This window comes from Synchiropus splendidus, chromosome 6 (assembly GCF_027744825.2).
Source record: "Synchiropus splendidus isolate RoL2022-P1 chromosome 6, RoL_Sspl_1.0, whole genome shotgun sequence".
Classification (NCBI taxonomy): Eukaryota; Metazoa; Chordata; class Actinopteri; order Syngnathiformes; family Callionymidae; genus Synchiropus; species Synchiropus splendidus.
Genome location: NC_071339.1, coordinates 16,106,005 through 16,118,654, shown reverse-complemented (window position 1 = coordinate 16,118,654; position 12,650 = coordinate 16,106,005). Strand labels below are relative to the sequence as shown.

General features: G+C 45.8%; 1 protein-coding gene across 2 annotated transcripts in view; it reads left to right on the top strand.

Moving 5' to 3' along the window:
* The first annotated feature begins 262 nt into the window (after positions 1-262).
* Positions 263-12,650, top strand: part of prickle2b (prickle homolog 2b) — a 91,696-nt gene continuing 79,308 nt past the window's right edge. Inside the window, exons 1-2 of one of the 2 annotated variants that reach the window (XM_053867611.1) lie at positions 263-383; positions 1,382-1,467. In XM_053867611.1, the coding sequence (XP_053723586.1) occupies positions 342-383; positions 1,382-1,467 (128 nt within the window). In that variant the 5' untranslated portion in view covers positions 263-341. The remainder of the gene's footprint in view (positions 384-1,381; positions 1,468-12,650) is intronic. The other variant, XM_053867610.1, reaches the window with a different exon arrangement.

The following is a 12,650-nucleotide window of genomic DNA, read 5'->3' as shown; positions in this document are numbered from 1 at the left end:
CAAAACTTTTTTTTAAATTCTTCTTCTAGAAAAGAAAAGGGGGTCTCCTCCTAGCAGTGCAAGTTACTTACAAAATACAACATATAAATACAATTGTAAAAATAATGAATGGAAGACATTTTACTTTTTATACTGCCATTATACTTTGCGCACTAAAGCGCACGGCGGTCGCATTCTCTCACGTGATTGGCCGTTGAACTGTAGAGGCGGGGCCAGCACCCGGAACCGCCCCTCACTCGTTCATGCAGGACGGTGATGGACAGACTGTAGACGGAGTTGCGCTCGGCGCCTGCGAAGTTCCTGCTCCACTCTGCACTTCAGTAACCTGGGAGCTGTTTGTCATGTTCCGGCGCCAACTCCAGAGGAGACAGTCCTGCCGAGCGGTGAGTGACGTGTCTGTTTTAAAGCCATTCCAGTGCGCATGCTCGTCCAAAACTGTCAATATGAACAGGTGCAGTACGTTATCGTTGTTTTGTTCACTTATATTGAGTCTGCTGTTCCTGGGTGGCTATGTATTTTTTTAAATTATTAAATAATAAAACACTCACACCTTTAGTTACACACCAAAACTGTCTCTCCCCACATCGTGTTTCTATGATAAAAACTAACTCTCTATGTACATATATTGGAACTAACCCGCCTCACAAAGTGAGCTCACGTGCCTCCTGTCAGTGCACTAGAATCCTGGGCCATTTTTTTGTCTTGTCCTGTGGCAGCGGTGGTTCTACTCTGAGTCTCTCCCGGATCAAAGAGAGCCCAGACAGACTCTTCTTCTCTGGGTCACTTCAAAGCTGGTGAGAGGAGAACGCCTCCACTCAGTGGAGCGCTTTGCCTTTTGCCTCAGGTCATTCTTCATAGCCGTCTTTCTCATGTCACAAATAGCTGACATTAATCCAGAGATTATTCTGGTACTTCATGTTCCACAGCAAGTGTGCAAGCTTGGACCTGTATTGAGAAGACCAGCTGTTGCAGTGAGTGCATTAGAGCAGCTCATCTTCAATCGTGTCCAGCTCCTGGAGACCCAGCTCCCCAGGAATGTGTCTCCAGGGTGCTGCTTGGATACAAATCCACACGCTCTTTTGGGGTGACGTCAAACCCAGCCCAGTGCTGATGGATATTCACAACGTTCTGGACCTCTGGAAAATGTCTTCTCTTCTCATTTGCAAGCTTACCACAACCATTCCCCCACCTTCATCCTCCTCCTCTCACTTCTCCATTATCCATCATGAACCTTGTCTTTCTCCATCAGTTTTGACTCCAACTCCTTCAATGACAACCTCCACATCTTCATCTCTGACCCTTCTGAGTGTGACTGCTGTCTCTGTACATACATCATGACCATATGCATCGAAAACCGAACGAAAGCTTTCTGTGTCTTCAGGTCCAACCTCTGAGAGAACCTGAAGGAGGACATTCCTGCCTCAGCTGTGGAGACCACTGTCCTGGATTTGCCCTGCACGCATGGAGGTACCTGAATAGCTGAAAGTTTTCGGGAATATGCTCTTCCTTTATTTTTTACGGCCCATCTATCGTGGTCTGTTTCAATATCTGTACTGTAGGGGGCGCTGCTTGTGTGTTTTCTCTTAAAGGCCCATGCCTTTTATTCACAAACTCAAGTCAAGACAGGGCGTCCTTTAGCAGTGTTGTGAATAAGGAGTATGATGTTGTATGGTGGGAAGTTGTAACCTGCTGCTCGGAGCAGATTTAACAAGGCGCACGTTTCCAAGGGAGCCATTGTTGGAGCCTCTGTCTTTTGTTGTCTGGCCGTCCTTCGTCTCTAAGTGGGAGCTCATGCGTTCACTTTGGTTGAGTAGAAAGACGTGATCTCGCAGTGATGTTTGGGAGGTAATGTGTTAAGAATGTGACTTCTCAATGGACAACTGGTGCTCAAAATAGGCTCTGAAATTCTCTTGGACGAGCATCAGCTGACCGTATTGAGGAAACAGTGGGTCTCTGGTCACCGTCACTGGGTCCACCCGAGAACAGACATCCATGTTTGCCGTAGTAAAACACATGCTTACAGGAGAGCGACATAAAAGAGTGCTCCTAATAATGACTTGGATACGTTTTCAACCTTATTTTCTTTTCACTTGCTAGTGCTGGTCAGTTGGAAGCAGGGCTTCCCACGGAAGATCTGTGAATTTGTTTGATGACTGGCTGACTGGTGAACACACAACTGCGGATCAGTTGAAAGTGGTGCAGTTCATATGCCACCCCTGTAGGTGGCGCTGTAACTGATTGCAAACAAGACTGACTGCCAGGCTAGACGATCCTTGTTTTTGTGGCATTGCGGACTGTGGTCTGGCAGTTTTATTTTGGGTTGCGAGGACCTTTTTAAGACAGAGTTGTGGTAGAAACAAAGAAGCTGAGGGGAGCATTTTGACATTTACTGAACTGGTGGCTATAGAAACGCAACTTTTCATGAAAAGTAAATGTCTCTCCTATCTGTAACGCTCCGGCTTCTGTCAGCCGAGGCGGCTGAAAGTTTCGTCCTGACCAATCACAGCAGTGTGAGCGTGGCTGTCACAACAAGATGTCTGCTCCAGTTAAACAACTCATTTTCAAATCATTCTTGTACATACAGACGTACTGCTCTGTTCAATAGGGTCCAATATAACTTTAAAAGACACTCAAATTGTTACATGAAGTGAGCGATTTGGGTTTTTTTTCCCCATGGAGATTTCACCCTACAAACTTTCATTTTGAAGGTGCAGATCCTTTTGTTTTGCTAGAGTTTGCTCAGAGTCAGTGGGAACATGCTCATTGACTTTAAACCAATGCACACGCCTGAGGTGCAAACTGGTGTTGCGAACTAAGCCGAGTCATCCTGCAGAGACTCAAAATAGAACCACTGCTCCTGCAACAGAAAACATAGACGAACATTGATGCTTGGTTCGCACTCAGCAGTGACTCTGTCTGTCTCAAGTCGTGCCTGTGCTCCAGAGACCGCAGGGTCGCCCTGTTGTGCGTCGTCACGACTCCACACAGTCAGCCTTCCTCCTGCAGCTCACTCTGGTTTACTGCTCCGGCCAGTCTTTGTTCCGCACACGAAAGAATTTACTGCCTTCCTTTCAGACGTATCTCCGTGCTGCTTCGCAGAGGTCCCAGACTCGCGCTCTGTTCGGGAATGTGCTGGACTTTATGTGACCCTTGACTCGCTGATAGCAGGTTCTGGTTGTGTGCAGAATCTCTGCTGAAGTTTGAGGCTTTCAGTTGAATTATTGAAGGTAGTCGACGATGCAAGGGTGGGTGGTATAAAGGTCTCCATTTTTCTGCTGAGTCAGCAGTCTGACTTAGTCTCGGACTACTTTGTCGTCATTTGTGAGTGGAGAAAGGAGCTGCCATCGTCTGAGTGAGAACACTCAGCCTGTCCTGTCTCACATCACAGCCTGCAAATGTTGGTCTATCTGGATTGTATGGATGAAGAGAGTGTTCAGGTGGTCGACCACGCTTGCCACTGTCTGTGTGCACACACATACACTCTCCTATTTCTGTCCTTGTTAGGACCTCTGGGGGTTTGTCATTTCTCCAGCCTCCCACCCTAAACCTAACCATCCAAAGGAAATAACTTACCTTAACCAGGACTCTGAACCAAATTACAATGACCCATTTATTTTGAAGTTTTAATCCTTAAGTTGAGGCTTGACTGCATGGAGGACAGCAAAAGGTCCCCAGAAATACCAAAAGGTCCCCACAAGGAGGTGTGTTTCCAAGAACTGGTCCCCACAAGCTCAGCAATACAGGTTCGCACACACGCATTCATGGTTTTATTCTATCATACTAGCAGTCCGTCCTCCATGTTTGTAGTCCGTCCTGTAGAGCGTAACCTTCACCTCTGCTTGGGTCGCAGCACTATTGTGAGCTGTGTGTACACAGGTTGGTGACTATTGTGTTCCACCACTCACGTCTCCTGATGCTTAGCCCAGTGATTTTGGGGGTCTTCTCTTAACATTGATTTTCTGGGATGTAAAGATGGGGCTGAACTGCATATTTTTTTCGTTTCAAAAAAATTGTGCCCCGGACATCTACAAAAAAAGACAGTTTTCTTTCGTTTAAAAAAATTAATTAATAAAATATATATATTTTTTTTTTTGTTTCATAAAAAACAAATAGTCTACCTTTGACTTTCCTGTTTTTTAAACTATGTAGGTCGATTTCTTATTTTCCTGCGCAGCAAGAGGTAAACCTTACAATTGGCTACTAACAGTTAGCATCATGCTACTTGCCACCCCTGAATTAGCTATAAAATAGGTGAACAGGTGATTCAGTGAACCATTTGGTTTGTAATTTGTGACCATTTTTCAATCTCTCCTGCTGCCATCAACACACACTCTTGCCTTCTTTTCACTAACCAGTACTCCGTGTGCTGTTGCTGCTTTTTGGAAAATTCAACCGCGTGTTAAAATCTCATAGCGATAGCTCAAATAAAACATTTCCAAACTGAAGTGGCTTTAATAAAACGTTTCCTGCCGTGAAGAGCTGGTTTTGCACGCGTGTGTGGTTTATTTTCCCGGAGAAAAGAATCTTTGTAGCTTTTGGATCACCCATGTAAGACGTCGCACCCGAGAAGTGATGTTTGGACGTTCTCCATGAAAAGCCCATAAGAACAGCCAGGACTGTGTTCTCCACTCAGCTGGGCATGACGGCTGCTGGGTTGAGTGGTGGAACCTGCAACCTGAGGCTCCACAGCTCCAGGCAGCTGGGGCTCACTCACATCTTCTTTTTTTGTCCAGTGAGACCAAATTAGCTTAAAATTCCCAAGTTTTTAAAAAAATAATAAAATAGGAAAAAAAACATTCAACAAAATTCATGTGTTTGTGTATATATATATATATATATATATGTTCCTGGTTCACTGATCACACTGATGCACAAGACACGTCGCAGCTAGGATGATAACAACAACAACAAACATGGAGAAATCCCTGAACAAAAGCAAACAAAAGCATACGTTTGCTTTTGTTCAGGGATGTTTTTGCTACACAATGGCCAGGGTTTCCACTACGCTGAATGGAGTTGAAATTCTTATAAATTTGAAATTCTTGTACAAGTATTTTCAAGACATTAAAAGAGCTTTAGTTTAAATAACGTGTGATATAAAAACTTTAATATAGTCACCATCGTGATTTATTGTGCTATTGTCAAACTGATTCAGTAATATACCAAATTCATTCAAATTGAAAAGTTGTTTTTTTTTGTGGCTATACCAGGTTTCCAAATTGTATATGTATTTACAGTATATGTTTAATTAGTCTGCTTCAGTTTTATTACATGTCTATTGCAAAGTCACTATCAAAAAATAGTCACTTATCAGCGAAATAACTGAAAAAAATGAATGGACTGAAAATAAATAATAATAACTAAAACTAATTCTAAGTACAACAACAACAGACAAAAAACATTGTTCATAACAGCATTGTTCATTTGTCCAGCCCTATTTAAAATGAAACCTAAAGCTGCTCTGCACTGCGCTAGATGATCCATCACCTGAACGTTTGTGCGTCGCCGTGTAAACTGAGTTGGCTGGAGAGTAGAACCTGAGCCTTCTGAATAATTAACCATCGCCTTTGGCTGGATTGATTCCGTGTGCTAATGAAGCTCATTACCAGCTTATTAACACGGGCTCTGAGTGTGAAGGTGCCATCGGAGCGCAGGGATCACATGGCTGCCTCCTCCCCATGGCTTCTCAGAATTAAACGTACTCTTAAAAGGTTACACTTGACCTGCTAGCTGGGGCGAGGGGGGCCGCCATGAACCAGACTACAAAGGAGGATTTACGTCGTGAGATCTTCACCGTTCCTTCACTTCCTGCGAGCGCGCAGGTTCAGCTCGGGGTGTGTGAATGTGCTGGACAAAGCTCGTCCTTGTCTGTGGAAAGTGAGGCGGGCACAAAAAGAGAGCAGTGGGGGGAGGTGAAGGGGTGGAACTGCGGTTGAGCTTTAACCCAGCACTTGAATGCACCACTGACGTCTGTCCCCTGGGTAACCCGGCCTCATCTGCATAACACTGGCTGCTCCTGTGTTTACAAGACGCCTGGCAAATAAGACTTTTCTGGAGTTTCAGTTGCTGCACAGGGACAGAAGCCACTGGATTTATCTCCGTGATGGAGGCGCTCAATACTCGAGCAAGCGAAGAGCGTCTTCTGTCTCTGTCATGTGCAGAGAGGCCTCTACAAATTTAGACAAATGTGTGGCGTCAGGTGTTGATCTTCACAGATTCTCCAGTGCAGATATGAATCACGGCTTGACCTTTGGGCTTGCAGACGTGTCCACTGAGAAGTGTCACATTTGATTTCTGCTCTGGAGTCATCATCTCCCTGGTGTTCTGGTACCGGCCTCACCGCTGCTGTCAGCGATGTTGCGCACCACATGCTTGCCTCACATCTGAGGGCCATACTGTGGCCCCTGGCATGTGACGCTGAGATTTTGCTTCATAATCACATCCATGCTGGGACAGTGGAATGCATGTCTTCCAGCAGCCGCCCAGACTCCACAGCTCTAGCAGAGAGTCAGGAGCCACACCTCTCTGGGCTCCCATCACACTTCCAACTAGCAGCTGTCCACTGCAAACATCCAAGAGCAGTCGCTGCTCCGTTGATCAAAGTCATGTTTCCATCAAACTAGCTGTCAGAACCTGAAGAGGCTGCTCTTTTTTGTCTCTGTCACAGTTGGATGTATTTTCATTTATTTTGCCAAGAATTTATTTTTTCACCTGAAAACATTTTCCAAGTATGAAACCATGAAAATATTATTTATCATAAAAAAATCACTTATATTACCCAATATTCTCCTTGTATTAAACCCAAAAAAGGGGCCAAAATTTGAAAGACACTCACTTGTGGGACAAGTCCTTTTAAATAAGTTTGGTTTACCCCAATTGGAGTGAGATGACTCTGCTTTCCGGCATTTGCCTTCCCGTCTTTTGTGAAATTCCCTTCAGTCCCATCATTTTTTTCCAAAAATGTTTAAATATGATCTTGTTTTGGGAGCCCTTTCATCTGCACTGCTACCAAAGTGTTGCTTTTGCTGGCGTTCAGCTGGAGAGATCAAAAAGATTGTCAGGAAACTGACACATAGTCGGTGATCATGTTATGGTGGGGTTCTGGATCAGGATCCACTAATATCCTGAAGGCTTTGTCACTCTGGTGAGAGAGATGTGGTTCACTTCACATTGTCCTAGGATCGCTGGAGGCTTGCCACCTCAGATGTTCCATCACTACTGAGAGCAGCAGTGTTCCTGTTCTAGGTACAGTGTGCACATGCCGCCACCTGCTGGTGACATTAGATTATGCAATTTTGTTCTGCGCCTTCATTCACCAGTGAAACTTCAAATGAAAGTTGTAACATGCAGATAACAAACAAATTCAAGTTTGTGTTTCCAGCCTGACAGAATAAGTCAGTCTGTCAGGAATTGTTCCTCCTGGAGTTGCCTCTGCTGCAAACGTTGCTTTTGTTGTACAAACTAAGTTGCTCGCTTAATCTGCCGGAAATCCCTGAAGGACCACGCGGCGTGATGTCATCACCAAGCGACATATTTGTCAGACCGGATTCATTCGCCAGGCTCATCTTTGCGTTGATATAAATGTTTCATGTGTCGCAAGAACAGCATTTAAAGAGCCGTTCAACCACTGTGGCCCTCCTGGAACAGTTCAGCCCATGCTGATGTGGGCCGTGTGAAATGACTTGTCGGCCTGGATTCAGCCCACGTACCTCGAGTTTGACACGCATACCGGGACCACCAGAATCTTTCTAGTCAATACAAGTTAAAACTTGATGTACCTGCCAGTTGAGGCTGGTCTCTTTGGGAGGCTACTCCTACAACACCACATGTTTGTGGTTCTACACACAAGTGTGTCATCTTCTTCAGTAGAGTAGAAAGATGGATGAGGCCTCACTCTCGAGCAGGTCGTGTCACATCATCCACCAGGTGGGTTGTGGAGATGTAAGGTGAAACCCTGCGTGGTGTTGGGTTCCCCGCAGCCTCTTGTACTTCCTGTGTCATTACTATGTCATTAGCGCTGCACCAGGAGCTCCACAGGCTGGTGGGCAAACACCGCATTTAAAGTCTGTCCTCCACTCGTCCTGCTGACTTGTCAAAGCAAGTTAGAACTCCATCGTCCATTAGCAACCGCAGACTTGTAAAATGATCCAGAGGAGGATCAGCGGCGCGTTATGAAGGCTTCAGTCAGACATTAATGTTGACGTGAAGTCATGGAGATGGTTGACCCAGAAGATGCTGCAGTTTTAATAAGATGAATGCACGTCTTATGTCTGGAAAATATTTTTTAAAGCAGCCGCAGATGAGTCATCTTGGGCTTTAGGTGAAGTCGATGAAACGGGGTGAAGATCTGCTCTGTGACCAGCAGGGGGCGGTCATCTACAACACTGGCTGAGTGGAGCCTGTGAAACTCATTTCGTCTCCCACTTGTTATTCGTGACAGGTCGGACTGGATCCCAGTTGACAGGGAGCAGGAGAAACAAAGGAGGAACGCTGTGTCAGTGAAACTACTGTCCGTATTATGAACACAAACATGAGCCTCAGTGGTGCGAGCACGTAAATCAGGACGTGCAATAACAGTTGTGTCACATCTGGAGTCGTCCTCTGCTGCTGTTATCTGTTATCTCACATGTTGTTCAGATCTGAGACCAGGTCTGGATGTTGTGTTGCCTTTGTTCTCGGTCACAGAGTGAAGCAATGTGTCTATCTCTTTGCCTGCAACTTCCAACACAATCATGTTTTCATCACGTTACATCTGAGTCCTGACTTATATCCTCCAGCCTCCCTCTCTCCTCCATCTGTTCTTCTTTACCCTCGTCATATTCATCTTCTTTTGATTCCTGATATTGTGCTTCAGTTTCTTTTCTCTAGCTTTCCTATTGAATTCCACTTGTTTATTCCACATTTTCTCCCCACAACCTTCCCCCAGTTTCATGTCATCTTCTCTCTCCTCCTCCTCCTCCTCCAAGTTGTCTGTATTAACTTTCTCTTCTTCTTCAACCCCTTTCTTTCCCCTACTTATTTTCACTTGCTCTTTTTCTTTAATGAATGTTTACTCCTCCTTCTTCTGAACGTCCATCTTGTTAGTTGTCTTCAACAACGTCTACTGTCAGAACTCTGAGCTGTGTTCCACCAAAGTGATTCCGACCTCTTCACATACCCTTGTAATGCTCTGTGACTCGTGCTCCTGCTACGTTAATTCACCCCGATTTCTGCCCTGGTGCTGATCCGAGCCTTAATGAAGGCTTAGCGTGCTGAGCTTCCTTTGAACCGTCACCGGGAATAAAAGGATGTCGACTCTGCGTTGGCCGACACTGATGACAACCCTCCCTGTGCAGAAGCAGCTTCATTTACAGACATTTAGCGTCTTCTCTGCTGTCGTCCCTGACGTGGTTTGAATTCGTCCACACGCACCATACCAAATCCTTCATGTACATGAGCACCTTCCCCCGGTCTCAGCTGTGTTCACAGCTACTCACTGATAAAATCCCAGGTCACTCTAAAGCTCTCTAGTAAATTAGATTTGTCATTTCATTATTACGTTTACTTCCGCATCAAAAATTCCTCAGGGGATATGTGAAGAAATAATTTAGTTAGAGCCTGTACGCAGGAGTCCGGTCAGCTCTTCTCTCCTGGGATCAGTCGCATTTGCCTAGCCCACTTGCTGATGGAGACGTTTGGAGATGTATTTAGTTGGATGGTGTCACAAGTAGGATGGTCACATGGAGGGACTTTGCGGTGCGGATGGTGAAGGAGGGAGATACAACTCGACACTTCTGTTCTCATTTGAGCGAGTGATCGTTTCAGTCAAGGTCTTGTGAATGTGTGAAGCTCATTTGATGTTTCCTTAAGTCCTCCTGGCACGGAGCTCCACTCGCTTCCTTCTTATGTCTCTTCCCTTCCATCCGTCTCCTCATCCGTCCTGTCGGGTTTAAACAGTGCACCACTTCAAAGGCACTTTGATTCTCTCACACGCTTCCCTTCCCTCACACACCAGACCCTTGTTCAGGGGTAATGTATGTGTGAGGGGGCGTGTTTTGTTCCTGTCTTTAGGTGCCTGTAGAGGGCAGTGTTGTCCCGGTGGCGTCATTACCGTGTTTTGCGAAAGTTTAGTTATTGTGTTCGTACCGCTCACCGACATATTTTGATCAGTGCATGCCTTTAAAAAGTCATGTGATCTGGATCTGCTGGATTTCTAGTCATTCTATAGGAAATATTAATATTATGACATTTCAACAACTTCTCATGTTTTGGAGGTTCTACAAGGTTCCCCCTGAATCCAAGAATCTTTTGAAGGATCTGTTACTCCATAAAGAGCTGCTGTCTCTCCAGCCCCATGTTCCACTTTACAACAAAGGACTGTGCTGTCTCTTAGTGACACAACTAAGACCAACGATGTCACTGAGACAGCAAAGATCACAGTCACTTTTGATGAGCCACCCCCTCACCTCCCCCCTCTTTCTCTTGACATCATGGAGCAAGACGTGCGCACTCAGTTCAGGAGGCTGAACCTTCGGAAGGCGGCAGGTCCGGACAGAGTTTCCCCTGCCATCCTGAATCATTGTGCTGCTGAGCTGGCTCCAGTGTTCACGGACATCTTCAATGCTTCCTTGGTGTCCTGTCATGTTCCTGCCTGCTTTAAGTCCTCCACTATCATCCCTGTTCCCAAGAAGGCCAGGATCACTGGACTGAATGACTACAGACCGGTGGCACTGACGTCTGTGGTCATGAAGTCCTTTGAGCGCCTGGTTCTCTCTCACCTGAAGTCCATCACTGCTTCTCACCTGGACTCATTGCAGTTTGCCTACAGAGCCAACAGATCTGTGGACGATGCAGTGAACCAGGCCCTTCATTTCGTTCTGGAGCATCTGGACTCCCCAGGAACCTATGCCAGGATCCTGTTTGTGGACTTCAGCTCTGCCTTTAATACAATTCTTCCAACTCTGCTTGAAGACAAGCTTCGCCAGCTGGACGTGCCTGACTCCCTCTGCAGATGGATTACAGACTTCCTGACCAGCCGAAGTCAGCGTGTGCGGCTGGGGACGACTGTCTCTGACACTCGGACCCTCAACATTGGGTCTCCTCAGGGCTGTGTTCTCTCTCCATGGCTCTTCTCCCTGTACACTAACTGCTGCACCTCCAGCCACGAGTCCGTGAAGCTGATCAAGTTTGCGGACGACACCACCATCATCGGGCTCATCTCAGATGGAGATGAGTCGGCTTACAGGAGGGAGGTAGAGCGGCTGGTGTCCTGGTGCAGCAACAACAACCTGGAGCTCAACGCTCAGAAGACAGTGGAGATGATCATGGACTTCAGGAGAGTAACAGCTCCTCCGTCCCCTCTCATGTTGGCTGGTTTATCCATTCCTATTGTGGACTCCTTCTGCTTCCTGGGAACCACCATCACTGAGGACCTCAAATGGGAGCCAACCATCAGGTCCCTCATCAGGAAGGCCCAGCAGAGAATGTTCTTTCTGAGGCAGCTACGAAAACTACGACTGCCGACGAAGTTGCTGGTGGAGTTCTACACAGCCATCATCCAGTCCATCCTCACCTCCTCTATCACCGTCTGGTACAACAGTGCCACCTCCAGGGACAAGAGCAGACTGCAGCGCATCGTACGTTCTGCTGAGAAGGTGATCGGTTGCAGCCTGCCACCTCTTCATGACCTGTATGCCTCTAGGACCCAGAGACGTGCAGGTCGGATCAGAGCCGACCCTTCTCACCCTGGACATAGACTGTTTGTTCCTCTTCCCTCTGGCAGGAGGCTACGGTCCATCCAGACCAGAACCTCCCGTCACAGGAACAGCTTCTTTCCCTCGGCCGTCAGATTGTTAAATTCATGAACAGCCTTGTTGTAATGTTATTCTATTTATTTTATTTTATTTGTTTTTTGTTGCACTTTATTCCAAGGCACTTTCCTAGTCAGTGGGCTCCCCACTGACCATGGCAATAAATTTGATTCTGATTCTGATTCTGATTCTGATTCTGCAGCAACTTCATTTCCTCGTGTGTGTGTTCTGGAAGGCTACTGCCATCTGTTGTCCAAATAAGCTCATTTGAATTTCACGATAGGATGTCAGAAAATATTGGTGCTTTAAAACATCACAATATTCAATGATGTGTTGCAATATCAATATTTTTAGTGCGCAATATTGAAATTTAGTGAATAGATACTTGTGTGTGTTGGTCAGAACATTTAGGGAGTTCAGTTCCTTGTACTAGACAATGAGATCTTGCGAGCATTGGAAGTCCAGGTTGGTCGAGATGAGACCTGAGTGACTCCAAGAATTTAAGAAGAGCCATGTTGTTGGCATGTTGCACCAAACTGAACTCATGTATCTACAGGGAACTACTCATAGTACTTTGGATCAAACCTGTTTGCTGACTGCCACCCCAAATATGTAGTGAAAACAACCCCATCTATCTACATTTACAGGTTAATGTGAGAGTCTAGGTAGCGAAAACACTTGTTCTCTGGGTCACTAACCAGCTGGTTTACGCAATGATATATTTGTGAGTAACACTGTCTGTAAATGTTTTTACTTTATCCGAGGATTATTTGAAGAATGTAGGCCTGTCTCATTCGTCATCGCAGGATATTCTCCCAAGGAAAAATGCAGCTGTATGTAAGACTTTTAGATTTACTTTGC